General features: G+C 39.6%; 1 protein-coding gene and 1 long non-coding RNA gene across 2 annotated transcripts in view; one reads left to right on the top strand and one right to left on the bottom strand.

Moving 5' to 3' along the window:
• Nucleotides 1-12,504: 12,504 nt before the first annotated feature.
• LOC124874284 lies at nucleotides 12,505-19,772 on the bottom strand. The gene is made up of 5 exons (XR_007039748.1): nucleotides 19,636-19,772; nucleotides 16,027-16,208; nucleotides 15,223-15,272; nucleotides 14,567-14,659; nucleotides 12,505-13,742 (listed from the first exon to the last, which is right to left on the bottom strand). It is a non-coding gene; the product is annotated as an uncharacterized LOC124874284 (long non-coding RNA).
• A 1,186-nt stretch (nucleotides 19,773-20,958) lies between these two features.
• The window catches only part of insrb (insulin receptor b), a 99,770-nt gene continuing 93,519 nt past the window's right edge, over nucleotides 20,959-27,209 (top strand). Inside the window, exon 1 of the mRNA XM_047375580.1 lies at nucleotides 20,959-21,084. Coding sequence (XP_047231536.1) covers nucleotides 20,991-21,084 — 94 coding nt within the window. The 5' untranslated portion in view covers nucleotides 20,959-20,990. The remainder of the gene's footprint in view (nucleotides 21,085-27,209) is intronic.

The following is a 27,209-nucleotide window of genomic DNA, read 5'->3' as shown; positions in this document are numbered from 1 at the left end:
AGATTTTTCTATTTTGGTTTTTGTATCATGTTTTTCTTTTCTCCCTCTTCCGCCTCCTAGTGTTTACTACTGAAGTTATTTTATGGTTGTTTTCTTATTACTTTGTATGGTTTATTATTATTGTTATTGTAATTATTACAGTTCTTGGTCTTCCCTGGATTCTCTAGTTTTATTTCTCTTTAGTATCTTTGTGGTTAATTGTGTTTTATTTATTCCTTTGCACTCTTCTTGTTTACTAGTTTATTTTCTGTTTCCTTTCCAGTTAATTCAGTCAGTGTGGTTAGGTTTGTTTACTTTTGTATTCAGGTTTTCTTTATGGGTTCTTTGTTTGTTCTTAGGTTGTTATTGTTGTTCCTATGTTCCCTCTAGTTTCTCTGTTTACTTTAGTCATGATTATTCTAGCTTTCTTATTCCCCATTTGATTATTTATCTTTGTCTATAGGTTTGTTTTGTCTGTGTTTCTGTTTATTTGTTTATTAGTTACTTTGCCCATCCTCAGTCTTGTATTTGTTTCACCTGTTCCTTCTGCTTCCCTGCCTCCTTGTCACACCTGTTCCCTGTTCCGTTGATTATCCGTCTTTGTTATCTCACAGTATATACGTTGGTTTTGTGTCTTTGTTCAGTGCTGGTTCCATGATTATGCTTTGTTTTTTGCCACGTCTTGCCTTGGCAAACCTGCAGTGATTTTGTTAAGTTTTTGATTTTGTAAAATAAATCTTTGAATTACAAAGATGATCCTGCCGAGCTCGTCTGCACTTTGGTCCGATCCAAAACCACACCGTGACACAACCATTGCAAACACATCTGTATTTAAAGAAACGCACCGATATATCACACTGATGTTGTAACAGTATGCTCCCAGACGCCACCTGTCTAATCCTGCTCTGCATCCTTGATGTGGCCAGTTATTTTTGCACACTCTGAATATTTATGTCCTAATTTGGGCTATTTTTGTAAAGTGTTTCTAAACTGGGGCTTATTTATAGAGAGCAGACACACTGTACTCACAGAGATGGCCCCTATCAGGCATGCAATCACCACACAAATGCAGAAGCACACACTCTGGTACTGCATCAAGTATAAATGCCATTACATTACAATACTTGCAACTTGCATAACTCTAATGGCACAGTTTGTAAAGCTCTTCCTGAACTTTTACACCCATCCCACTTCCCCTGATCCCAGACTTTCTCATCCCTCTCCATGTGAGAATATAAACAAACACTGTATTCATTATCTTCATTGTGGGAAGACACAACGCAGCCCCCCAGTTCCTCTTCCCATTCTCAGCGTGCAAGGAGTGGGCCCCCCAGAGGTCAGAGGGCAGCACTGTGGTCATTTAGGCCTGAGCTTCAGGATGTTAAAGTGCAATGCCCCGGGGCTGTGGCTAGAAATAGGATGTGAGAAGAGCAAACGGCTGTAGCCTTGTTTCTGCAACATGGGAAAGGAATAGAACAGGCCACACGCAAACACCAGCACACAGCTGTAACTTTAATGCCAAACAAGTGACAAACAGCTTGTACTTAGCCCTCACTCCTCAAGGCCGATAACAAGAGTAAAAGGCACATTGTAGAAGAAACTAATAAAGTATTTTGGCAGTTTGTTTGGCCGCTTTGTTACTCGTAATTTTGTTTGGAGAAAAGGAAATAGTTCTGCTGACCTGAGGCCAAGTTACCATCAAGAGTAGCAGTTGTTCCTCTGCTCCCTTGTAATTGATGCAGCCACGAAAATTGCAATCTGTCTTTGACCCTCCGAGAAGAAGCAGTTCTCACCTTGAATGTGGCGTTTGCAGCATCCAGGATGGGTGGTGTGCAGCTAGATCTGTTTCCTCTGTAAACACAACTACAATGCTGCTGCATTTATCCCATAACCCTGCTTCGCTCTCAGGAAGTCATTAAGTGTTTCACCCTTTCTCCTATTTGGCTCTGGTCGATCCGTGTGTGGTGGGGAGAAATTTATTCTTTTGAAAAAAGGTTTACTGTATGAATGCACCTAAAAGAAAAGCAACGTATTGTTTGTTATAACCTGTATATGGGATACAACTCTGCTGTACATATTAAATGTTACATTCATACCTATATCAAGGCTAAACGCCATAAAGTACTGTCCCAGTCAGCCCGACAATCAACAAAATGCCTCTCAGCTAAAAACATGAACAACCACAAAACGTCTGGTGCTGCTGAGAGTAAAGTCATTTCCATCTACAGGGGTTGGACAATGAAACTGAAACACCTGGTTTTAGACCACAATAATTTATTAGTATGGTGTAGGACCTCCTTTTGCGGCCAATACAGCGTCAATTTGTCTTGGGAATGACATATACAAGTCCTGCACAGTGGTCAGAGGGATTTTAAGCCATTCTTCTTGCAAGATAGTGGCCAGGTCACTACGTGATACTGGTGGAGGAAAACGTTTCCTGACTCGCTCCTCCAAAACACCCCAAAGTGTCTCAATAATATTTAGATCTGGTGACTGTGCAGGCCATGGGAGATGTTCAACTTCACTTTCATGTTCATCAAACCAATCTTTCACCAGTCTTGCTGTGTGTATTGGTGCATTGTCGTCCTGATATACGGCATCGCCTTCAGGATACAATGTTTGAACCATTGGATGCACATGGTCCTCAAGAATGGTTCGGTAGTCCTTGGCAGTGACGCGCCCATCTAGCACAAGTATTGGGCCAAGGGAATGCCATGATATGGCAGCCCAAACCATCACTGATCCACCCCCATGCTTCACTCTGGGCATGCAACAGTCTGGGTGGTACGCTTCTTTGGGGCTTCTCCACACCGTAACTCTCCTGGATGTGGGGAAAACAGTAAAGGTGGACTCATCAGAGAACAATACATGTTTCACATTGTCCACAGCCCAAGATTTGCGCTCCTTGCACCATTGAAACCAACGTTTGGCATTGGCATGAGTGACCAAAGGTTTGGCTATAGAAGCGCGGCCGTGTATATTGACCCTGTGGAGATCCTGACGGACAGTTCTGGTGGAAACAGGAGAGTTGAGGTGCACATTTAATTCTGCCGTGATTTGGGCAGCCGTGGTTTTATGTTTTTTGGATACAATCCGGGTTAACACCCGAACATCCCTTTCAGAAAGCTTCCTCTTGCGTCCACAGTTAATCCTGTTGGATGTGGTTCGTCCTTCTTGGTGGTATGCTGACATTACCCTGGATACCGTGGCTCTTGATACATCACAAAGACTTGCTCTCTTGGTCACAGATGTGCCAGCAAAACGTGCACCAACAATTAGTCCTCTTTTGAACTCTGGTATGTCACCCATAATGTTGTGTGCATTTCAATATTTTGAGCAAAACTGTGCTCTTACCCTGCTAATTGAACCTTCACACTCTGCTCTTACTGGTGCAATGTGCAATCAATGAAGACTGGCTACCAGGCTGGTCCAATTTAGCCATGAAACCTCCCACACTAAAATGACAGGTGTTTCAGTTTCATTGTCCAACCCCTGTACATGCTTTTCCATTTTTTTTCTCTGTGTGTTCCCAAATCTGTAACCAATAGGTGACCAGTGGTTGCTTGACCTTTAACCTCTTAAATCATGCTTCATCTCTCTAACAAATCTTCATCTTGCCTCCCCCCTTTATAACTGCACCAACATGCATATGAGAGGCCTTAGTGTGTAGTGAATGGGCTGAATAATGGGCTCCATATTTGACTGTCAAATGTCCACAGTGGTTATGCTACATTAACTGTGCTCTGATGCTGTACTCTGTTCCTTTGCTCCCCTGGGGAGTCATGGCAGAAACAACTCTTCAAGTTTCTGTACCCAAAGTTTATGTTCCTGCTCTCCCCCGAGAATTTCCAGGCTGATCCACTTTTTCAAGTAACTGTTCCTACTCCCCAAGGGGGGTCAAAGCCAGTCAGCCTTTTTAAAGTCCTGCACCTGCCTTTCCCCAGGGGTCGAGGATGGCCTGCCATGTCTGTATTTCAACAGCAGGAGCCTTTTCCAAGAACAAAGGTTGTAATTAGATCTGTGTCACTAGATCTGTGTCACTAGATCTGTGCCGCTAGATCTATGTCCCTAGATCGCAGCAGCACTCCTGCCAGAGCTGGAACATCATGGGACAGTTGTCCCTTTTTCATTGCTGGGACTTTCAGCCATAACCTGGGATTTGAAATCCCTCCACGCATGGTGACACAATTTTACCTGAGTAATTTCAGTTTCCCGGGTCCACACTTTTCCTGGTAATTGGTCCTGGTCTGGGAGGTAGGCTTTCAGATTACCCTGGGATTGTTGAAGGGCGGGTAATGTGCTGAGCAATGATGATTGGTGGGCCCTTTCTTGCAGTGTTCTGGCTTCCACTCACCCACCATGTTTAAGACCTGCTGTTGTATTCTACTTTATACAAGATTAAAATTTAAGCATATTAGTTGTGATCAAGAATGGATCAAAGGAAGAGAACATTTGATAGCTGGACGGACAATGAGGGCCAGGCTCTGTTGAGTGTTGTTGCTGATGAAGACATTCAGTAGGCGACATGAAATGATGGGGTGTACATAAAAATTGTCGCAAGACTGTTTGAGCTCAATATAACACGCACAGCTAAACAGATTTACCTGGGTAAACAAATTACCTGGGTAAAAAAATCCCAGGAATTTATATCCTGGGACTTTCAGAGGAAAAAGGGCTATAGTCTATGTAAAGTTAACCCAGTAGTTAACTGCCTACAAACCCACAACTTCTGTTCCTGAAGTTTTCTTTTCCTGCAGTCCACCAAGGGTATCAAGGAGGACCAACCCATTCAAGTTCCTGTGCTTCCAGAAGGGGTCAAGGCCATCCTTTCTCCTCAAGTTTTTGTTCCTGCACTTCCAAAGTGAATTAAGGCTGTCGCGCTTCTTCAAGTGCCTGTTCATAGTCTTCCAGAGAGGGTCAAGGCCAATCCACCTCTTCATCTTTGCGTTCCTGTGCTCCCGAAGTTGGTTGAGACTGACCTGCTTATTCAAGTTCTTCTTCTTGAAGACTTTGTTCCCACACTCCTTGAGTGGGTTGAGGCTGTCCTCCTGTACAAGCTCCTGGTCCTGCAACCTTTGAGGGGATCAAGATCAACCTGTTTCTTCAAGTTCTTTTTCTCACTCTTCTTATAGCAGTTAAGACTTACTCACCTCTTCAAGATCCTGTTCCTAGAATTCCTGAGGGGGGCAAGAAGAAAGCCCCTCAGTTAGGATACAAACTGGAACAAGTACCTATGATTTTTTTCTTTATGGTTCCTCGTTTTACATCCCCCCCACCTGAAATCCAGCGTCGACTTTTTATTTGCACGCGGGACAAATGCATGGACTGTCAGGATGTGTAGGCCTTTTTCTTTTTGTGTCATATCGTGTTTATTTTGCATTTCAGTGGATTTAAATTTATTTAGTTATTGTTTCCTTGTCTCCTCTTTGTTTTTATCCTGTCATTGTTATAAGTCATCTTCGCTAGGCCACTTCTAGCCTTCTGTGCTCTCAGACGCTTACATTTAATTAATCAATCTCACATGTTTCTTGTATCAGTAGTCAGTACTCCCTTAGCATTTTTCCACCGAAGGAACCCTCGTTCTTGAACCGCTTCGGTTTGTGTGCCTTCGAACTTTGGCGTTTTGTTGAGCACCGACATGTGTTTCCTCTAGTTTTGGGAACGAAGCGTGACTCATCAAACGTGGGGGATTGCATGGCAGTGAGAAAGCGGAGCTTGCTGAGCTGTGCGCATTGTTTATTTTAATGCAAAAATTGAGCCTCCATGAACTGCAGTTAACACGGAAAAGGAGATGACTCCGTGCAAGAACACTGGTATGTAAAATGTTTTAACTTGCATATGTTCAGCATTGGCAAGTGAAACAGAACCTAGTAGTTGTACTATGCATGTTTAGTGTGTTTTTGCAAACATATAAATAATGTTTATATGGTATTTTCTACGTCTTCTCCACCGTACTTGTTGCTTCTGTTGCTTCGACCCACGGGTGACATTACGGTAGTAATGAACCAGGTATTCTGTGGTGGCCGAGTTGAACCAGAGTTCGTGCTCTGGAACCTGTTTTCCTCGGTGGAAATATTTGTCACCGGTAAGAAATCACATTTGGTAACTGGAACAGGCTGTGAACAGCATTCAATCCAATTTGCTCAGTACCTGAGCAAATTGTTCTTGGTTTCTGCAGTTTCCTGTCAGTATCTTCGGCTGCACACCCTGCCTGGATCTTTATTGTTTGTCCGAGTTTACTGTTTACCAACTGCTTCTGCTATCTTGTTTGGACTTTGTGCTTCCTTAGACTCGTTTTTGTTGGTTCATGTATATATATATACGTATATAAATGTCCAGGTTTTTACACATATATTTCACATATTGATGTCTGTTTTTTTCAAAATGTATCTGTCTAAAAATGGGATTTAATTAAATGAAAATACCAAAAATTCCCCATTTTACTTAATAAATATAAGAAAAACCTTGAAAGCTCTAGCCCTAACAGCCAGGCTTAACCCCTTTTTCTGAAAAAACGTGAGTGAGACACATCTCATATTCATCCACCAGTCTCAGACATCGTCTGATGAAAGTGTGCCCCACCACTCACATAGCTGTGAAATGTTTAACGGGTTTCTTGCATGTACAGCCTTGTTGCAAATCAGTCCACAGCATCTAAATGAGATCAAATTCTAGCCTGGAATTTCCATTTCTTCATTCTCAGCCAGTCCTTCCTTTGTGGATTTACTGCTATGTTTTAGGCTGCTTTCATGTTGCAGGGTCCAGTTTGCATTAATTTTTTTACAGACGGTCTCACATTTTCCTCAAGCACAGTTTGATACATGGTATAATTCATGGTGAAATTTATTGATAGTGAGCTGGCCAGTAGGTTATAATCAGCATCAGCATCTCACATTTATTTGCATTTAAAATTAAAATGTATTAAACTAACTTAACATTTTACCCATCTGAGTGTGTAGATTCTTGGAATAACATCTGTCAACGTCTGCAGTCTAGCTGCAACTCAGAGCAGGGATGGTACAAAACAGATGCCTCCCAACCTAAAGCAAACAACATTTCAACTCAGCACATTCAGCATGCCACCACATTGGATTTGAAATGAAACAACTACAATAGAATCGAAGTGCAGACTTTAAGGTTTAATTCAAGGGGTTGAGCAGATATATATGATTAAACATGTAGGAATTGTAGCTGGTTTTATACAAACGCTCTTCATTTCAGCAGCACAAAAGAAATTGGACAAATAAACATAACCATAAGTGAAATGTTGTTTTTCAATATTTTGTTGATAATCCTTTGCAGGCAATGACTGCCTGAAGTCTGGAACTCATGGCCATCACCAAACGCTGGGTTTCCTCCTTTGTGATGCTTTGCCAGGCCTTCACTGCAGCTGTCTTCAGTTGTTGAGTGTTTGTGGGTCTTTCTGTCTTACGTTTTGCCTTGAGCAAGTGAAATGCATGGTCAATTGGGTTGAGATCTGGTGATTAACTCAGCCATTGCAGAATATTCCACGTCTTTGCTTTAAAAAAAACTCCTGGGTTGCTTTTGCAGTATGCTTTGTCCATCTGTACTGTGAAGCGCCGTCCAATCAACGTTGCTGCATTTGGCTGAATCTGAGCAGAAAGTATATCCCTGTACACTTCAGAATTCATCCGGCTGCTTCTGGTTTTTGTCACATCATCAGTAAACACAAGTGACCCGGTGCAATTGGAGGCCATGCATGCCCATGCCATCACACTGCCTCCACCATGTTTTACAGAAGATATGGTGTGCTGTGATCATGAGCTGTTCCAATTCTTATCCAAACTTTCTTCTTCCTATCATTCTGGTACAGGTTGATCTTAGCCTCATCTGTCCAAATAATGCTGTTCGAGAACTGGGCTGGCTTCTTCAGGTGTTTTTTGGCAAAGTCAGTTCTGGCCTTACTATTTTTGAGGCTGATTAATGGTTTGCACCTTGTGGTGAATCCTTTGTATTTACTCTTATGAAGCCTTCTCTTTATGGTAGACTTAGATACTGATACACCTACTTCCTGGAGAGTGTTCTTCACATGAGTGAATGTTGTGAAGGGGCTTTTCTTCACCATGGAAAGGATTCTGCGATCATCCACCACTGTTGTCTTCTTTGGACGTCCAGGCCTTTTTGTGTTCCCAAACTCACCAGCAACAGCTTCCAAATGCAAACGCCACACCTGGAATCAACTCCAGACCTTTTAAATGGTTAATTGATGACAGGTTAACGAGGGAAGAGCCCATGCTGCCTTGTTATTTTTTGCAGCCTTCTGAGTCAATTGTTCAAATACTTTTGTTCCTTTGAAAAAGAGGCGGCTACGTATTAAAGGGCAGTAATTCCTAAACCCTTGCACCAAATTGGATGTGAATACTCTCAAATTACAGCTGAGACTCTGCACTTTAAGCCCATATTGATTATATAGTTGTATCCAGAATATGTTTTCGTAAACAGCTAAAATCACAAAATTTGTGCCACTGTCCAAATATTTCTGGGCCTAACTGAATGTTTCTCCTGTCTGAGCTTGTTTAGAATGCTGTCTTCTGCTGGTAAGATACTAACTACTGACAATAACTCCACATAATCAGTCTTCAGACTTCTTTCTTTGAAGGGAGACTGAGAAGCACTGCGGCACTTCACTTAAACATATTGTGTCCCACTATAATGTCCTGCCCAAGATTGAAAAGTCCAACATATTAACACCTTTTCAACACTGCCATTTGGATGCATGATTGCACATGTGCATTTACACATGGGAAATTAAGGAACAAAAGAACAGTGTCTGTACAATCATGATTTGAGAGGAAACAAAGGAGCCATTTTCTGATATTCTCCAGATCACTCCATCTTCCTGAAGTCCTTTCCGCTGAACCCACACTACCTGAGACCCGTGACTCCAACCTGTCATTGGCCTTGTGTTTAAAGAGCTTGTCTGGGTGGATATATTGCTTTCTGTTGCTGCTCTGACAATATGTGGATGAAGCTGTCAGTGACACATCCTCTTAGGAAGTGTATTGATATGGAGCGGCCTCCCTTTCCAGCTTCTTATCTGGGATAAAACAAGTCCTGTAACCCTACGCTCAGACTCCTGGGGCCCTGAGGAGCATGTCAGTGTGAGAAAAGGGAATATTTAATTTCACACGTGAAGTGAAAATGAAGAGAACAAAAGTGCAGAGAGCTGGGTCATGCTTGAGACATAGAGAGGAGAAGACAAGAAGGTGACCCTGGCAGGTTTGGATAAGTATAGAGCAGGTGGGGTACACCAAGGTATTTTATGTTTTATCCAAAAATACATGATGGAGGAGAAAAGAGCATGGTTGAAGGCACACTTCTATAGTTCAGGACGTTACATAAGAGATTGTGTTGTCCCAAACAGGAAGTAAAGCCTTTGCTTTAGACAACAAATAGCTACGATGTTCTGAACATCTTATCTTCAGGAAGTTTGGAGAATACATTCCCTAGAATGACGTATAAAACTAATGGAGGTTAGAGCATCATATCTGCCAAAAATGATCCAGCGCAACCACCGCAGTTATGTTTTCTCACAAGGAACTACTTCTAGTTTGACACAAACTGTTTGTTAGAAGACGATGGGGTCATCATTAAGACCAGTGGTGGAATGAAGCACTTTTTGTTGAAAGCATAGATGGCACAAGAAGATACTTCAGTGGCTCCACAAAATATTGAGAAGAAGCTCTTTGGCATGAGGAGGAGGCGCTGAAGCATGCAAAGTGAATGTACACAGTGTTAGCCAGTCCTACATCATTTAAATCATTTATATACTGCAAGGATGTGACTTGTGACAATGGTATATGTATTAATTATACATTTAATCCACAAAGTAACTCATAATGTAATTATTTAAGTTAATCTATCCATCCATCCAGCCCCTTTGGTTTCCATTTTACTTTCACAAATTAAAACTAAAATCTGTAGCTTACATATGTATTTAGCCCACGCTACTCTATGACCCCTAAATAAAATCTAGTGCAACCAGTTGCTTTCAGATTATATCCAACTGGTAAACAGGTTGTGTGTGTGGGTAATTTAGGATCGGTATAAATCCAGCTGTTCTGTGAAGGCCTCAGGGGTTCGTTCGAGAACATTAGTGAACAATCAGCTTCATGAAGACCAAGGAGCACATCAGACAGGTGAATGGTGAAGTTGTGGAGAAGTTTAAAGCAGAATTAGGTTGTAAAATAATACCACGGGCTTTGATTCACCTATAGGCCAGCAAGGAGAGCATTATTTAGCGAAGCGGCCTATGATAACTCTAGAAGAGCTGCAGAGATTTACAGCTCAGGTGTAAAGGTATTTGACAGGACAACCATTAACAACAAATATGAGCTTTTGAAAAAGTGGCAATACAAATCTGGTTTGCCAGTTCTAGCTAAGGGGGCTGCATACTTGCCAAAAGATTTTAGGTTTCATTTTATTTTATTTTTTTTTATCATTAGAAATCATGTATCATTTTCATCTGCTTCTTCCTCTTTCCAATTATGCACTACTTTGTGTTGATGAATAACATTAAAACCCAATAAAATACATTGAAGTGGGTGGCTGTAACATGAAAAACTGAAGAATTCAAGGGGTATGAAAACTTTTTCAAGGCAGTATATGTTTTGAACTTTGAACCTGAAAAAGTAACCTGTGGGATCCTTCATTTTTGTTCGAATAAATGTAATGAACACATTCATTTTCGGGTTGAAGTCCTTACTGGGAAAAACAAGCTCACTCAGATTGTAAAATGTACAGGAAGAGAAACTCAATTCAATTCAATTCAGTTTATTTATATAGCGCCAATTCACAACACATGTTGTCTCAAGGCACTTCACAAAAGTCAGGTTCATACATTCCAATTAATCCTAACCATTGAACAGTGCAGTCAGATTCAGTTATTTATTCAAAGTTTTTCTATCTAAGGAAACCCAGCAGATGCATCCAGTCAGTGACTTGCAGCATTCCCTCCTCCTGGATGAGCATGTAGAGACAGTGACTGGCGTTGACTTTGCAGCAATCCCTCATACTGAGCATGCATGTAGCGACAGTGGAGAGGAAAAACTCCCTTTTAACAGGAAGAAACCTCCAGCAGAACCAGGCTCAGTGTGAGCGGCCATCTGCCACGACTGACTGGGGTTTGAGAGAACAGAGCAGAGACTAACTCTTTTAGTGGTTTCATCTAGAAAGAAAGAACAGATAAATTCTGAGCCAGTTTTCAAGGTTAGTCTGAAAGAGAGTTAGTCACAGTAAAGCTCAGTCAATCACCATGTCTAGGAGAGAGAAAGGGTTAAACACTGAAAGACAGGGCCATGTGAAACTAATTATAATCCTCATTGCTGCAGATTTGTTGTAAAAGCAGTTAGCAGTTTTACATGCAGGACATATCTGAGCTTCAGTTCGCAGAATAATATGGAAATGCGCTCTTTGTTTGAGTTTTGAAAGATACAACAAAATCTCTTTTATAGACAGTGTGTTAAGTATAAACACTGTTTTCCTGACTTTTTCCATACATGGAGGCTAATAAAGGACAAATAATAAAATGGATGCACCCTGCCTGATACATATGACATACTGATTGTTTGATTCAGCGTCAGAAATGAGAGTTCCTTTTGTTTTTCCTGAACATTAAACGAGAGGGTTTAAAATGCAGGAACAGAGAGCACAAAGGAGTGAATCAACAGCACAGGGAGTGGGCTGAAGAGGATAATCCCAGCATGTTTTTTGTCTCTCTAAACCGGTGACCCTCTCCTTGGTGGACACAGCCAATCACACACAGACACATACACACACAACACACACACACAGACTGAACGCAACCTCCTGCGTTCCCCTGGCAGCTAATTACTGAGATTTCCACTTGGACAAAGAAAAGATGCTCTTTCCTCAGAAATGTCTTAATCCGTCTGTTTACTAGCTGCAGCTAAGGCGACTGCAGAGAGCGAGTGGAAATCTTGTAAGCCCTCATCTGTGTGAGTGTAAGACGTTTCGGATAAAGGCAGGAAGAGAATGCAAATACATGCATCTGCAAGTCTTTTATTTTAATGTGTAGTTTATAGACTCTGCACTCAAAAAAATAACTTGTTGGATGAACGCAATTTGAATGTGGCACCTATTTCCACGTAACTGAATCAAGTACAATCACCCATTTTTAAAAGCGTCAAATTAACACATTGGCCATATGGTGATTGAATTAAATTATATTACGTTGGATCAACATATGCACTTCCCATTGAACTTGATAGAGATCAAGTTGTTTTAACTCATCCTATACCACTTACGAACTTCAGGACAACTAATTCAAATCTTGTTGAACAACTAATGTGTTAATCAAGGAAACTACTGTTAGTTATGCTTAATTAACCAACATGGGGTTGATGATTTTACTTATATCAGTCTAGTTCTTTCAATTAGAATTGCTTTAATTTGTTGCACAATACATCATTTATCAACCCATTCATTTACAATAAAAATGACAAACAGATGATAATCAAATAAACTTTATTAACTGAATATAAAAGTCATAAGGGCTTATTTGTCAAAATTTACCATGCATTACAACATTCAGTCATTTTCAATTCAATTCAGTTTTATTTATATAACATCAAAAATAGTTGTATGTATTAAGTTATAAAATGAGACAAATCGATGTTACTATTGTCAAACAAAGAAAATGTAAGAAATACTGACAAATATTTGAGGGATCACACAAAGGAAAATTTAAGAAGGAAAATCTGTAGAAAAAAAAAGAATTAAAAAGGACAATTGAAATTACATGGAAAACGGGGCTTAATATCAAATTAAAGAACCGTTAAAAATTACAAAGAAAGTTTGTCACATTTTATAAAATAATTAATGAAAAATATTTTTGTATAGCCAATTGTCAATTAAAGTATTTAACCAATTTTTTATTTCTGTATTTATTTTTCCTTTTGGTTTTGGTCCTCCACTGATAGCAACATCGCTTTGCTTTTAAAACAACCAGACAAAATAAAAAATAAAAAAATGCAGCAGGAAGAAAAAGATGGGGAGACTCCAAGTAGATCAGTTACATTATGTTCATCTAACTCATGACAAAGCATTATGCTGTGTGTGTGAATTAGTTCTAACAACGAGTAACAACAAAATAAGAGAAGAACCCAAGTCTTGGGAACCAAAGAGCAAAGTGTACCGGAGTCAAATTACTTGTTTGTATGTACAAACTTGGCAATAAAGCTGATTCTGATTACTACTGATCCATTCAACCCAAGACAATAAAAACATAAAAATCCCATCTGCAGTGTTGTATACAAGGTCAAATGACAAACAGAACAAACAAAAAAAAAAAGAATTGTTTAGTAAATGTATTTTTGTAAATTAAAAAATGAAGACAAAAGAAAGGTGAAAATGGATTTTTGCAATGCAAATCACCACTGCACCAATGAATAGTCTGTATCAGTTATTTTCAAGTGCACTCACCCCATAAGTTTGTTTTTCAGAAACTGTGCCTTTAAAGAGAGTCTTTGTCCATCAAGATTTATAAGTATCTTCTGGAAGGCCTCAAAAGTGCATTTCAGTTCTGGTGGGTAGCTCAGGTTCAAACAGTAAATGAGTCCAAACACCAGTGCAATGTTACCCAAACCAGAGGGAGCCTCTGCACCCTTAATTAGGACACCAATGCCCTCTGGGTCATCTTCAGATTCAGCACCTTCCTTTCTGATGACATACACCACCATCACAGTTTGCTCCATACAGCTGTTTGCCTCGCTGTCTGTATTCTAAATGAAGAAATACAAGATGGCAAAGTTAGATTTAACAGATTTAAACACCTTTTGCTTAAAGCTCCAGTAGGCAACATTTGGAAGAAAAAAAGATATATTTGTACAAGCTTCTTTGGTTTCTCCCAGTGGTCCTGCTGTTTGCAGAAATAACTGCAGGAGTCAGGAATAGTGTCTAGCAGTGTCAATCATGCTCATATAAGCCCTCCCTCCACAGCTCCTCTCCCACATCAGAGCCTGCTGTGAACGAGAAGGCTAATAAGGTGGGCCACTGATAACTGTGGACAAACAGCTATGGTACATTCACTGGTACGTTTTCTCTCCCCCATTAACACAGCTGGAGCACATCAGCAATCTGGAGCTTTTTTGAGGGCGATCCATAAACTCCTCTGATTGGTGTACATGAAATGCATTGGCTCTGATTGATTGTGTCAAACCAGTGTATTTCTTTCAAAAAGTTACCTACTGCAGCTTTAAACCGTTGTTTTTATGTTTATCAGGAAATGACACACATCTAAACTTTGTTATTAGGTACTTTAATCCATCAATTATAGAATAGACATCTCAAGTCAATACAATTTCAAGTATCCCTTACATAAGCACAAAACCACAAAATAAAAAAGTTACCATATTTCAGGTGCTAAAATGAAAAGTGTATCAAAGTGTTAGTACCAACAACCTCTAAAAAGGTTTTTTCAGCATTTATACTTAGAAATGCTGATGACCAGGGTTTCGGGTTTCTGATTAAAATTCTACCATTTGCATTTAAGGCTATGTCACAATTTGTATAACATTTTGACAGTTAACATGTTACAATGACTCACCAAGTATTCCTTTATTAATTTCTTGCAGTCTTCATTTAGGTAGGTGCACAAGGATTGCAAGATGCATGCTCGCCTGGTATGTATGGTGTCATGCTGGAAAGGAGGATGAGATTTAATGAGCCAAAACTTTGCTCTTTTGAAGCAAGGGGTAATCAGTTAAACATGCAAAAATCAAGTTAGGTTAAAAATTAGGCTGTTGGGCTATTGGGGCACGGCGCAGATGGTGTAGGGGTTAAGCGCGCGACCATATACAGTCCTTAAAGTGGCCGCCCCGGGTTTGAGTCCCGGACCCGGCGACCTTTGCCGAATGTCTCCCTCTCTCTTTGACCCTCTTTCCTGTCTGTCTGCCTACTGTCAAAAAAATAAGAATAAAGGCCACTAGTGCCGAAAATATCTTTAAAAAAAAAATAAATAAATTTGGCCATTGATGTACCATTTGTTAAGAAGAAGAGACAAATTCGCAAACTTGATACTACAATTATTTTGCTGGCCATTATAATGATTTCCATTTATGAAAAAGCCTACTACTGCCACATACACGTCACTTGAAGAAAAAAAACCAAAAACAACAATCGTTAAGTTTTTTTTATTGGCACACTATGCATTTTAGTTAAACAATAGAACCATCATAAACAATTATGCTTGTAAACACTTACCATGTATTAAAGGGGAGGTTCAGACAAAGGGTTTGTCTTTTGGGGTGTTACTATGGTAGAAAAACAGACAAAACCATTTTACAAAAACAATTCAACAATAAAAATAATTCTAAAATACTTCAAACTTTGTTTCAAATGAATATCAGTCATGACCTCATAGATTATACAAATCAAATGAATTTAGGCTTGTATTTAGACTCGTACTGATGAGGTACATGCAAATCTTTATGCTGAGCAACTGGTTATTATAGTTATTGATTGTAATGTTTTAATTGTATAACAATTCTTAACTTGTGTGTATATATATATATATATATATATATATATATATATATATATATATATATATACACATATATATATATATATTTATACACACACAAAATCACCGGACCAGTTGCAGCTTCGCGCATGCGCAATTAATTTGCATCGCGCGGCAATGTTAATGTGTCCAGCTCTGACTGGATAACGGCGGAGAGCTCATGACTGCACCAGCTTCTCGCTGAGGAACTAGTAAAACAAAAATGAATGTGCTCTCATATTAGAGTCTGCAATAAGATATGATAAAGTGGCTGGATTTGTTGCTAGTCGCGTCTTTAAAAAAAAGTCACAAGAGGTTTGAAAAGTCGCTAAATATAGCGACAAAGTCAGCAAGTTGGCAACACTGAGATAAAGTGGATTATAAAACTGGTATTCGACGGTCCCCAGTACTATCATCAGTTGTGAAATGACAGCTTACATATTTGAAGGTAAAAAATAAACCGTAAACCCAAACAATGCATTCCCTTAGATATTTCCACTTACCCGCAAAGTTGAGGATAACGCAGACGGCAAAAAAAAAAAAAGAAAATCAACGTCCCGCTTCTTTGCATCCGGGCATTTTGAACATACGCATTAGACGTTAGTTCGTCTTCTTCCTATATTGGCGGTTAGCAAAGGCGTTGAGGTGCGCATTACTGCCACCATCTGGTATGGAGTGTAGTTCCCTGTAACAAGGATGCCATTAGGGCTTCATTATAAGAATAAAAAAACATATGAAGTTTAACAAATTAAAAAAGGAATTAAAATAATTTTCCACAGATCCTCATTATTGAGGTTCCCCTGGTGTTCAGTCCTTGTTGTCTAAATTAATAATTTCATATTCATCATAAATGAGCTCACCAGTTTGCTACCACAAAGTGAACTGAGCTTCTTTGTTTTATAAAAATCTGAGTCTGGAGATGGACTCAGTCTTTCCAGCCACAACCGTCTCTAGAGTTTATTTTACACCAAGATCTGGGATGTGGGAAAATGTAAGAAACTGAAGAATCCCTGCTAGGGCTGAAAATAATGCATCAGTAAATCATTTAAAAACCACCTAATGCCACCAGGGAAAAGACAGATTGTCTGGTCAATATTCAATCATTTAACCACAAGACAAAATTACGTTTCTGGTGAATTTTAAATACTTCATGGCTATACTTGCCATGGCAAAAATATTTACACCCCTTGATGTTTTTTGTATTGCATCCCTTTACATCCATAAAGCTCGATGTAGTTTACTGTAATAACTACAGCTACAAGTCTTTATGTGTATGTTTTACAAACCCAAAGATTTAATATTTTGTCCATTCTTCTTTGGAAATTGCTCCAGCACAGTCAGATTGGATAGAGAGCGTCTGTGAACAGCCATTTGCGGGTTTTGCAACAGGTATTTTCGTTAGATTTAGGTCTGGACTTTAACTGGACCTTCCAAACACTTTTAAATGCTATAATCTAAACCATTTCATTTTATCTCTGGTTGCATGTTTGGGGTTGTTGTCTGATTGGAAATCTTTATTCTTCAAAACCTCCAACCGGTTTTCTTCCAGGATTTTTCTGTATTCAGCTCCATCCGTCTTTCCATGAACTCTGACCGAAATGATCTTAAGCTACAGGTTTTCTACAAAACATTAGATGTAGGCCAACAAGTTCAGTGTAGGTGTCATCTGACCAGAAGATCTTCTTCCCCATGCTTATTGTGTCCTTTGCATGTTTTGTTGCAGACTGCAAACCGGGCTTCTTACAGTTTTCTTTCGGTTATAGTTTTCTTCTTGCTGTTTTTCCATAAATGCCAAGTTTGTAGAGTGCACCACTAATAGTTGTTCTTAGACATCGATGTGTGGACATTTTTTTTAAATCAAACTAGTGTTTTTATAGTTTTTTTAAGTGTTCTGTTTTTTGTGGTTATAATTTGACAAAATAAAAAAAGAAAAGTTCAAATATACTTTTCCAAAACTTTAAGGAACTTGGACTACCAGGTATTACCAGAGAGAGAAAATTCTCTCCATTTAAACAAAAATGTTGAACCTGTAAAAGAATAACAGGACTTGAAGGAACAAATTAATCTGTGATCTTTTTTAAGGAACATTTAACATAAACATAAAAACCCAAACCTGGAATATTGGATTGTTAAAAGACTTTGATGCTTCCCAAATTACTTCCCACTCTTTGTTAGTCACATTGCTCCGAATGTAACTGAATGGCATGGCCCTGCCTTCATTTATTGATGGGCACTGCTGCTTAACAATATTCATGTGGAGAATAGCGTCGTTGTGAATGTTCAAGGTGATCTCTTTGGAGAAACTAAAGGAATTTCAAATACCCTAAAGATTGTAAATTCCTCACTTGCAAGCTTAAGAATTCCTGCAGCCACACAATGCTGATAAAATCACATTATGTTCATTTGACAGGGTGCAAAGCTCCCCTTGGTTGCCTCTTTGGAGGAATTTAATCCTATTTACCCTCAACATTGTATCCCTTTGTCCCTGTTTGACATTTGAAATTAGTGAATTGGTTATTATTTTTGGTGCCACCTACTGAATAGAAGCTATAGTACAACTGAAAAGGGGCAGGACTGTAGTGGTGCACAAGTGCTGCATGCATGCACTCATACAGCAGCACTCTAGGTAGGTTAATGGGATAAAAAGCTCTTCATCCAACCTCCTCTACACCCACGGAAAAGGATAAGAGATCGGAGTGATATTCAGCACCTGAGAGGAAGTGGGACAAGAGCGAGGAGGCAGGAGGAAAGGCATGTGCGCACCTCTAGTTGGCGTCAGACAGCGTGACTGCCACAAAGAGATCTGTTTTGACAAGATTCCACAACCCTTAGTCCTTCAGACCTGTGACATTTAATCTCACTAAGAACTCATTTACTCTGTTCACTGGGCAACAACATTCCTCAGATTAACAGCAAGCCTGCTCTGCAAGCTCCTGTAGGCCTGCAGAGCAACATGCACCTATCCAGGCGAACAAACTGCACCCTTTCGTGATAAATAATCTATTTATTATTCCATTCTAAAATAGCAGCTCAGGTGGCAGGACAGAAAATTCCCAGGTTTTGTTTGCAGTTAAAATCCATCAAAGGAGCATGCTTTATTGTGGGGGACATTTGTTATGCAAATCAGACAGAACTTTGTGTCTCTTCCTGACTGAGGACAGGTATTTACTTTTTGGTTGCAGGGCTGAGGAAGTGTGTTGCTCATCATCCTTCTGCTCAAATGTTTCCTACAGCATGACTTGTATTTTCTCAGTCATGGGTTTAATATGGGCAGAAAAATAATATTGGTAGTAATAGTAGAAAAGATGAAGGGAGCTAAAGATTAGGGTGATGGCAAAGAGGCATTCCAACCTCAAAAACCTAGAGCTCATCCTCAAAGACAAATCATCAAAATACCATTGGAAACATACCAAAAAAAAATGGTTAGTAATTATAAAAGGGGGTAAAGTATTTCCATAGAGTACTGAGAAGGGTATAAATAACGTTTGACATGTTATTTTTGATAAAAATGTAAATAGAAACAGAAAACAGATTTTTAATAAACTGGTACTCCTTAAACATTGTTTAATTATCTCTTAAGAGTGAGAGATGCCAGTTACATTTCCTACCCAAAAACAAACTTCTTTGTTAAAAGAAAAATAATTTCAAATCTAAATCTGCCAGGGATATGAATAGCTTTGGACTTTTTTGGATTTACAATAAAAATTCAGACTTTGCCTTATTAAAATAATGTATGTTTTGTGTATTGCTGAGCAGAGAAAAAAAAATCACAATATATATATTTTTAATTTTCAAGTAAAAGACAAATTCTTGAGATAATTTCGGCCCCAACAGCAAAAACCTTCGACACCCCTAGACTAAATGACTAAAGTGTATGAGAATAAATTAAGACTTATTTCAACTGCATCGGTACCAAATGGAATCCTCGTATACTGAAAGAGAACCGGACCTGTTTGTCTTAAAAAGTGCCTTATGATGATACCATTGTGCTATATAGACACATTGGATTCAATCTGTATATAACTATGTATTTTTATAAGCTGAATGGATCAGAATTAACAGTTTGTTTCATTTCTTCCACAAAAAAAAAAAAAAATGCTTGTAACACTTACAGGGATTTTCACTGCTATTTAAATAAGTTTCCGCAACCCTGAAGTTGTGTGTCGTTTAAGGTAGCATGTAACTACGCAGCAGGTAGTAGACGGTGTTGACAGGGCTGCTCCTGCTGTGTTGTTTCCCGGCTACCTGGCGGACGGACAGTCGCTCCGGATCCAGGCCCCGCTGGAGGCGGAGCAGGAGGCGGGCTGCGCGCTCCGTGTTTTCCCGCAGACTGTGCGTGGCCCAGCTGAGGTGACTGGCAGGACTTGTTTACTGGTGGAGAGGCTCGCAGGAAGAGAGACGGAATAGGGAGAACCTAAGGGAGGACGAGCTCCAAACGCAACGGGAATCCAAGTTTTTCCACTTCTCCCTGTCTTTTTTGCGTCTTTTTACCCGTCGTTACCTCCGATTTTGTGGACTCTCCAAAGCGTGTTACGCAGTTCTGCGTGTTTGTGCGCTTTTTTAAATGATCTCCAACTCTATCGCCGACGCTGAAACCTCGTTTGTTTTGGATTAGCCAGCTAACGTTAGCTGCCCCCCTCCACCTCCATCAGCTAACGTCGATCTGAGAGGGGGGGAAAAAAAAAAAAAAAAAGCACCGGAGCGGCGTGGTGGAGACTTTTCTCACTTCACAGAGCCGAGCTGGGTAAAAACAAGGACATTTTTCCGTCTTTTTCCTCCACACCTCAAGCCGAGGCTCGCCTGCTCCGTTTTCTCCCGTTTGGTGTTTTTTTTTTTTATGGGTGTTGATTCGTTTGCGGCGCGGTGGTCAGCGGGGGTGAAGGAGTTCAGAGGAAGGTCGTAGTGTTGGAAAAAAAAAGAGAGAGAGAGAGAGAGGGAAGGAAGGAAGGAAGGAAGGAAGGAAGGAAAACGGCACGTTTTTCCTGCTGGGAGTTTCCTGGGATGTACCTCCGTCGATCTTAAAACAGGAGAAGACGAGGAGGAAGAAGAGGCAGCCGTGATCCTGAAGATTGCAAGGCTTTTTATTTTATTTTTTACTTCAGCAGAAAAATACTCCTTGTTGCCTCAGTGGAAGATATGCATGGCTGTGGACCTCCAAACTAAGAGATAATAATTGCATTTTTCTCTATATTTACTGGAGCATCACCATCAAACAGATGAACGGGGACTGCCGCCTTCACTTGTGGAAAATGATTTTCACTCGCACATGTGCTGCCCAAGATCAAGTTATTTAGTAGCTTTTTTATTGTTTCTTTTTACCCACATATACCAGGGCTCACATAAAAACTTGGCCGAGGGGGGAATCAAGAAAATCCTGGCTTGGTATCTGCTCTAACATAAACATTTTTCCCTGTGGATTGTTCCTGAAACACCTTCAGAGGGGAGAGAGAGCACAACTTCAATCAAAATGAGGTGGTTGACGCTAAAGCTGCGAGCACACATGGTGTTTTTCATCCTCTGTACCTGTATTATATGCAAGTGTGGACTAATAAACGGTGAAAGTAAGTATTTTTTATTATTATTAATAATAATAATTCGAGCTATGTCGCAGCTGTTATTGTGAAAGCATTTTTTTTTTTTGCCAGAAATGTTTGCTGTTTTTACTTTTGGGCGAAACCTGGCAGTGTAAATATATAATACCAATGTATAATCCCTTTTTAGTATGAATGAATAAATTATTTTGTTTTTATTTTCTTGTCACGAGACCCTCGCCTACAGTTTCGCGCATGCCCAGACTCTCCCACGTCTCTAATTGTTGCAGCTCGTAATTTCAGCTGCTGCGGCTGCGTAATAATAATTGATAGCCCCCCCCCCGGTCCCGGCTGTGTTTGGGCGGCCCGAGCTCGTAGCTCCGACCCCCAGGGTCGGATTAGTCGCTGCTGCTGGACCAGGGTGGTCTGCGGCGGCCAGCCCAAACTGGGAACAGTAGGATTGATTAGTAGCCCTGTGAGCGTAAGCGAGGCCTCTCATGGCGACGCCGCTGTGGCAGGACGTTGTACCATATAATCAAATTGTACTCCTAATTATTTTTTTAAATACCAAGAACAGCTTTGCTTCAGATCTTGTTGTTATTTGTACTAGTTAGAAGTATAGCTAAACATACCAATAGACGTAGTGATTGAACTGAAGCTGCAATTAAAATTATTCATACCCGTGGCAGTTTTTAATTTAGAATTATTTTCATTCAGCTAATGGTTTTGTTCCTGGTGGGAAATTAGACTCGCATCTCTCAAAATATAATAAAACAATGTAAATGGAGTATTTTTGTGCCGTTTGATTAAAATGGTACGTTGAAAAGGATATTTAGACCTTTCTCGTTGGCATTACAGCACTCAAATCCTTCGTATAATTACTAACCAGCTGTTTTCGCATTTCCCCTGCATTTTGATTAGTTGTATTTGGTGATGAGCTCTTTTATAATTACTGACCATCTTTTTGCAGGTTTCCACTGGTATTTTGATGATTTGTCTTTCAAGATGAGGTCCAGTTTTTTGAGGTTGGAAGTCATCCTTGCCATCACCCTAATCTTTAGCTCCCCCCACAGATTTTCTGTCAGATTCAAGTCTGGACTCTGGCTATATAGGGCGCTCCAAAATGTTCATATAACTTCCAGTCAGAAGAAAAATGTTGGTAAAATATAGATTACTATAAAGCTAAATCTGTCAGGACTAAGAATGTTTTGGGGCTTAACTATAAATGCAGACATTATTTAGACATGTGTCAGTGGTACATCTGCCCTAGACCAAATATACTGCCACAGCTAAAGGTGATCTAAGCTTAGACTTACAATAGAACATTTGTTAGAGCTACAAAGAGTTAGTAAATTATAGAAGAATGTCAGAAAGCAAAAACTAAAGTTTAAATATTTCTTCATTTGATCTAGCATGAATGAATTGAATCTTTTTCAGTTTTGATACCGCTCATCTATCATATCTTGGTGTGAAGGTAGACTGTGTATTTTTGAGATCCAAAAAGTTTGAAAACTGGTTAATTTGACAAAATATTTAGATAGTCGTACCATACTGGCGGAAACAAGACATATTTTACATTAAAGTGTTAAACACTCGCACTGCTTTCTTTATTTCACTGTAGACAAACTTCATTTGGTTTTCATAGAAGTCAAATGGTCTTCAGTAAATGAATTTACTCGCATTGAACATAAAATCATTAATGTTACGCATCAGGAGTGTGCGGTTCTAAGGCCCATACATTTTTGTGGATTTTAGTAGCCAAGATGCTTAAGCTCATTAGAGTGGTGATAAAAAGGAAGAGTGAGAAAAATGTGGGATTCATCCGAATGAATGCCGTTGGGGCAGTATCCAGTAATGTTTTAGGTAATATCATGCAGCCTTAGAGCATTTCTATCTCAAATTTGAGCAGCAAATGAAAGAATTCATATTCTGGATCGCAGAAATGTTCAGTTTGTGGATGAGTTAAAAATGTAACAGATCAGCATTGACGTCCTTTAGTATTTTATGATAAATGGGCTTTCCATAAATGCACACATGTGGCTTTGCTGCTGCTTGGATGTAAACAAATTATCCACTGACACTGAGGAGTCTCTTCATGGAAGGTGGATCAACCCCCACTGCTCTTTACCTCCAGATCATCGCAAAGTAGGGGCGTCTTCCTCCCTGGAGGACGTCTCTACTGCGCGTTGTTGTTTAGTCTTTTATTAAACCAGCTGAGGTTTAACAGACACGATCTAACAGAGCGTAAATCAAACAGCTCTGTTGAGCGTTGTCAGAGAGATCGGGTTAGCTGGAGATAACAGACCTGTTTCAGATCGCTTTATAACCTTGTTTTTAGGAATATCGGTAGAGGGATCATTTACAGACGCTGTTTTGGTTTTTGGGTTGCACATTTATTGCAAACTGCTGCGAACTAATGCAGGAAGCAGAAACAAAGTTAGTGCAACATGAGGAAACTGGTTTCCTCCCCCCTTTGTTAAATACATAAATCACTTTATCACATGCATATCTTTTGTTTTCTTGGTTTTATGTGTACATATAAAACAAAATAAGTTGTTCAGACTGAATGGTCACTGTTCAGAGATTAATATCAAATATTTTCCTTGTTTTGTCAGGGGTCTAACCTTTGCCCTACATCCTGTCTCCTTGGGAGATGTGCTTTCAGTGTCATAGATGATGTGTTGAGCAAGCCTTAGAACATTAGCTCATACCAGAGCGATTGAGCAGGTAGTTTGAGATGATCTAACATGACAAATCTCTTTAAAGAAGCCACTCATGAACTGATTGCCCCTCCTTGTCTTTAGTTTAGTAATGGCAGGGGTTTGGTTGTATTCCAGTTGAGTGCTTCTCAGTCGGCAGGTTGAGAGGAAGTGATCTGACTACTTTTCACAGGTCATGTATGCAGACAGAAAAGAGGCCCTTGAAGGGGGTGTGCTTGTGAGACAGGGCTCTTTACTTTTTGCTGTTTTTTTTTTCTCCTTTGCTCTGCGTCTCTCAGGGAGTGGGGTATATCTCATTGGCTGCTCATTAAGTACTCTGGGAAGTGGCCATATTTGGATCTCGAGATGTTTGCAGCAAACGTGGGGGTGGGGACAACAAGCAAAAATGCCTAAAATATTTTATTCTGAATCCACATGCAGGGGTGATATGCAGGGCAGCGGTTGTGATGTGCTGACTGCACTTCCAGAAAGTCTCATATTGTCTCCTTTATACATCTTCTTAATGAGTGGACAGCTATCTAAGTCATACTTATCAGCGAATAGTTTTCTGAAGAAACTGCAGAGTTGTCTATTAGTGTAACTCCTGAAAAACAAGTTGTGCAACTGGAAATCTTTCCCCCGTTTCAAGCCAGCCTGGGAGTTCAGCTCTTTCAGGAGTATATGTTGCGTTTTTTAGTACATGCTTTCCACACATTCTGGTTCACAAATGTTCCACTCTGACACTGTGAGTAAAGTGTTCAGAGCGGCGTCTGTTATTCAGAAGAAATGGTGCAAATCTAAAGACCAGGACTTTCAGAGCTGCCCTCCATTTGTGTGTTTGCCTGTAGCCTGTTTGGATTCACAGGCACTCTTCACTGCATGTTGGCATTTTCCAACAATGCTGTGCATGTTGTGGAATGCCTTTGAAGTGGCCCACCGTGTAGGGGTGTGTGTTTGTGTGTGTGTAGTGCTATGCACCCTGGCCCCTCTCTGCTTTCTGCAGGATCTCATATCTCAGTTTCTGCCTGGCCCACGTCTGCACAGTGTAAGGTTTGTGTGTGTCCAGGTGAGGTGGCCATGCATGAAAACGTGTATAAGACCTTTAGGCTCAAGAGTGGGCTCCTATTTAGCAGTAGCATCTAATGGACCCCGAGTGGGCCCCATGGAACCCACCATAAGTCCAACTCATCAAACAGACAAATAGTTTTAGAAGAGGATGACAGTTAGCGAGGTGAAGGATGACATGATGTAAAGTAGAGCTGCTTGTTCTCTGCTGAACCCATTGATTTATTTAAGAGCATCTGAAAAGGGATCATTTGCGCTTCTGATAACTCTCTGAAAGCCAAGAACCAGATTCTCAGACAGTTAATTGATGGAAAAAAGTCAGAAAAAAGGTCAGTCAATTAACTAAATGTTTTTTACAGGACAGAGTAAAAATCTGCCAAAAACTGCAGCCAAGTGTAAGAAATTTTAGTAAAATTATTCTAAATAATAACAGTAATATTTACGCTGTAGAGCTGCATAACTGCTTCAGTTTTCAACTCTGGTGAAAAGGTAATGATTCAAATAAACTGTGGCAGTTCATCCAATAATTGTCCAGAGCTCATGATTGGCTCAGCTTCTCTCGATCGACTCCATTTGGTAATTCATCTGAAAAATCTGATTTTCTTTCTGCATGCTGATGAAATGAATTGGAACTTAAGGATTCACACCGTCACTTGTCTATAAACACCAACCAGTTGTTCTGATGCACTGTTTTTTTTAAGAGTTTCATAAAAACCTAAGAGTTCAGGGACATGTGCATAGATTGGGTAAATCTTGTAATTCTGCTATTTTCTGTTGGGTTCAAAACCAATATCTCTATGACGGAACCTGCAGCACATTACATTCTCTTAACATTTTAGTCTTTTACAGTCCTTTAATTTATAAATGCTGGAGAAATTACAAACTATTGTGTCGCTGTAATTTCTTTCAGTCACCATACATTTGTTGGTTTCTTCCGTTTTTGTTTTTGCAGTCTAAAATGCCACCTTTATCAAAGAAACTGCTGCACATTTGTTCTCCTTTGTGACCAAAACAAAACATGAAATAGTCAGCTTCGGCCATAAAAAAAAACTTATGATGTTATGTTTTATCATTTGCAGACCCTGAATGCTGGGGTTTCTTATAAATATGGCCAGGAGCTTAGAGAGTGCAATGAAAGGTAGATGTAAAAAAAATAATTGTATCAACCTGGAAAAACCTGATTGATGCATCTTTAAATAAGAGGAATCTGCTAAATGGCCACATTTCCTTTTTTTTTTTTTTTTTTTTTTCATTGAGTTTAGGTTGAACTGGCTGTTATTTAAATTATTTATTTTTAACATTATTTTCTTTAAACACATTATTTTGTCCCTTTTCCTCTGGATTAAAAATGGGTTAAAAATTCATCTTCAGATGCTTATTTTTTAACTTAACTAACAAGGTTTTTTATCTATCTATCACACAGTTAGGATACGGTATTTGCAAAGCAGTAAAGTCCAATATTATTGTTAAACCCTAAATTACGAGCTTGAACTGGAAATGAGAAAGGTATTTCACAAGAGATAATAAAGCAATCTGAAAGGAGTGCAATTAAAAAACAAATAACATTTTATTAAGCTGTGACATATTGAAAATTATTTATACCCTTCTCAATAATCAATGGAAAAATCTTAATTGTCATTTACCCTTCCATAACTGCAGACGGGCGTTTCCCCTGTAATCAGTCATGCCACCTCTGCTCAATGGAGATGTTGTTTACAACGTTTAATAGAAAAGGGACAAGTTAATCACCTGTAGAGGCTTTTGGTATAATGATGTAATAGTATAATTTAATAGTTCTGAGGTCTAATCCAACCAAGGGGATGCCTAGTTCAGTGACCCACAGCCGTTTACACGTATTTGAAATATGAACAGAAAAGCGAATAAAGAAAAACTTGAATTTTACACATATATGGAATACTATTTCTACATTATAGAAACATTGAATTAATCTCATCACAATATGAGGGAGCCTTTTATAAGGTGCCAAAACCTGAAGACAAGGAGCCGGGAAAGGTGTTATGAAAAAAATCATTTGCAACATTTTCTTTTGGCAGGCATGAATATGTTCACAGTGACGTGCATGTATGAGTCCATGATGGTTACAATGGTGAGTGTGTGTGTGTGTGTGTGTGTGTGTGTGTGTGTTGGGGGGGTCTTTAGCAGGTCTTTTATGTACTGGGCAGGTTTGTTGTCCCATTGATCTGAATACAAATCACAGTGCAGAGATACATCTCTATACTTTCTCTCTGTCAGTATAATTACCAGGATCCACCCCGCTGGTCTTCTTAGGGTATTAAGATGCTGATGATGATCCCAAGGCTTCATAAATGAACCACCATACTAGGATGGCTGCCTCTTTCTTTTTCATGCAGTTCAATACGTCTGACGGTG

This window comes from Girardinichthys multiradiatus, chromosome 9, assembly GCF_021462225.1.
Source record: "Girardinichthys multiradiatus isolate DD_20200921_A chromosome 9, DD_fGirMul_XY1, whole genome shotgun sequence".
In the NCBI taxonomy this organism is placed as follows: Eukaryota; Metazoa; Chordata; class Actinopteri; order Cyprinodontiformes; family Goodeidae; genus Girardinichthys; species Girardinichthys multiradiatus.
This window is presented reverse-complemented; position numbering and strand designations above follow the sequence as displayed.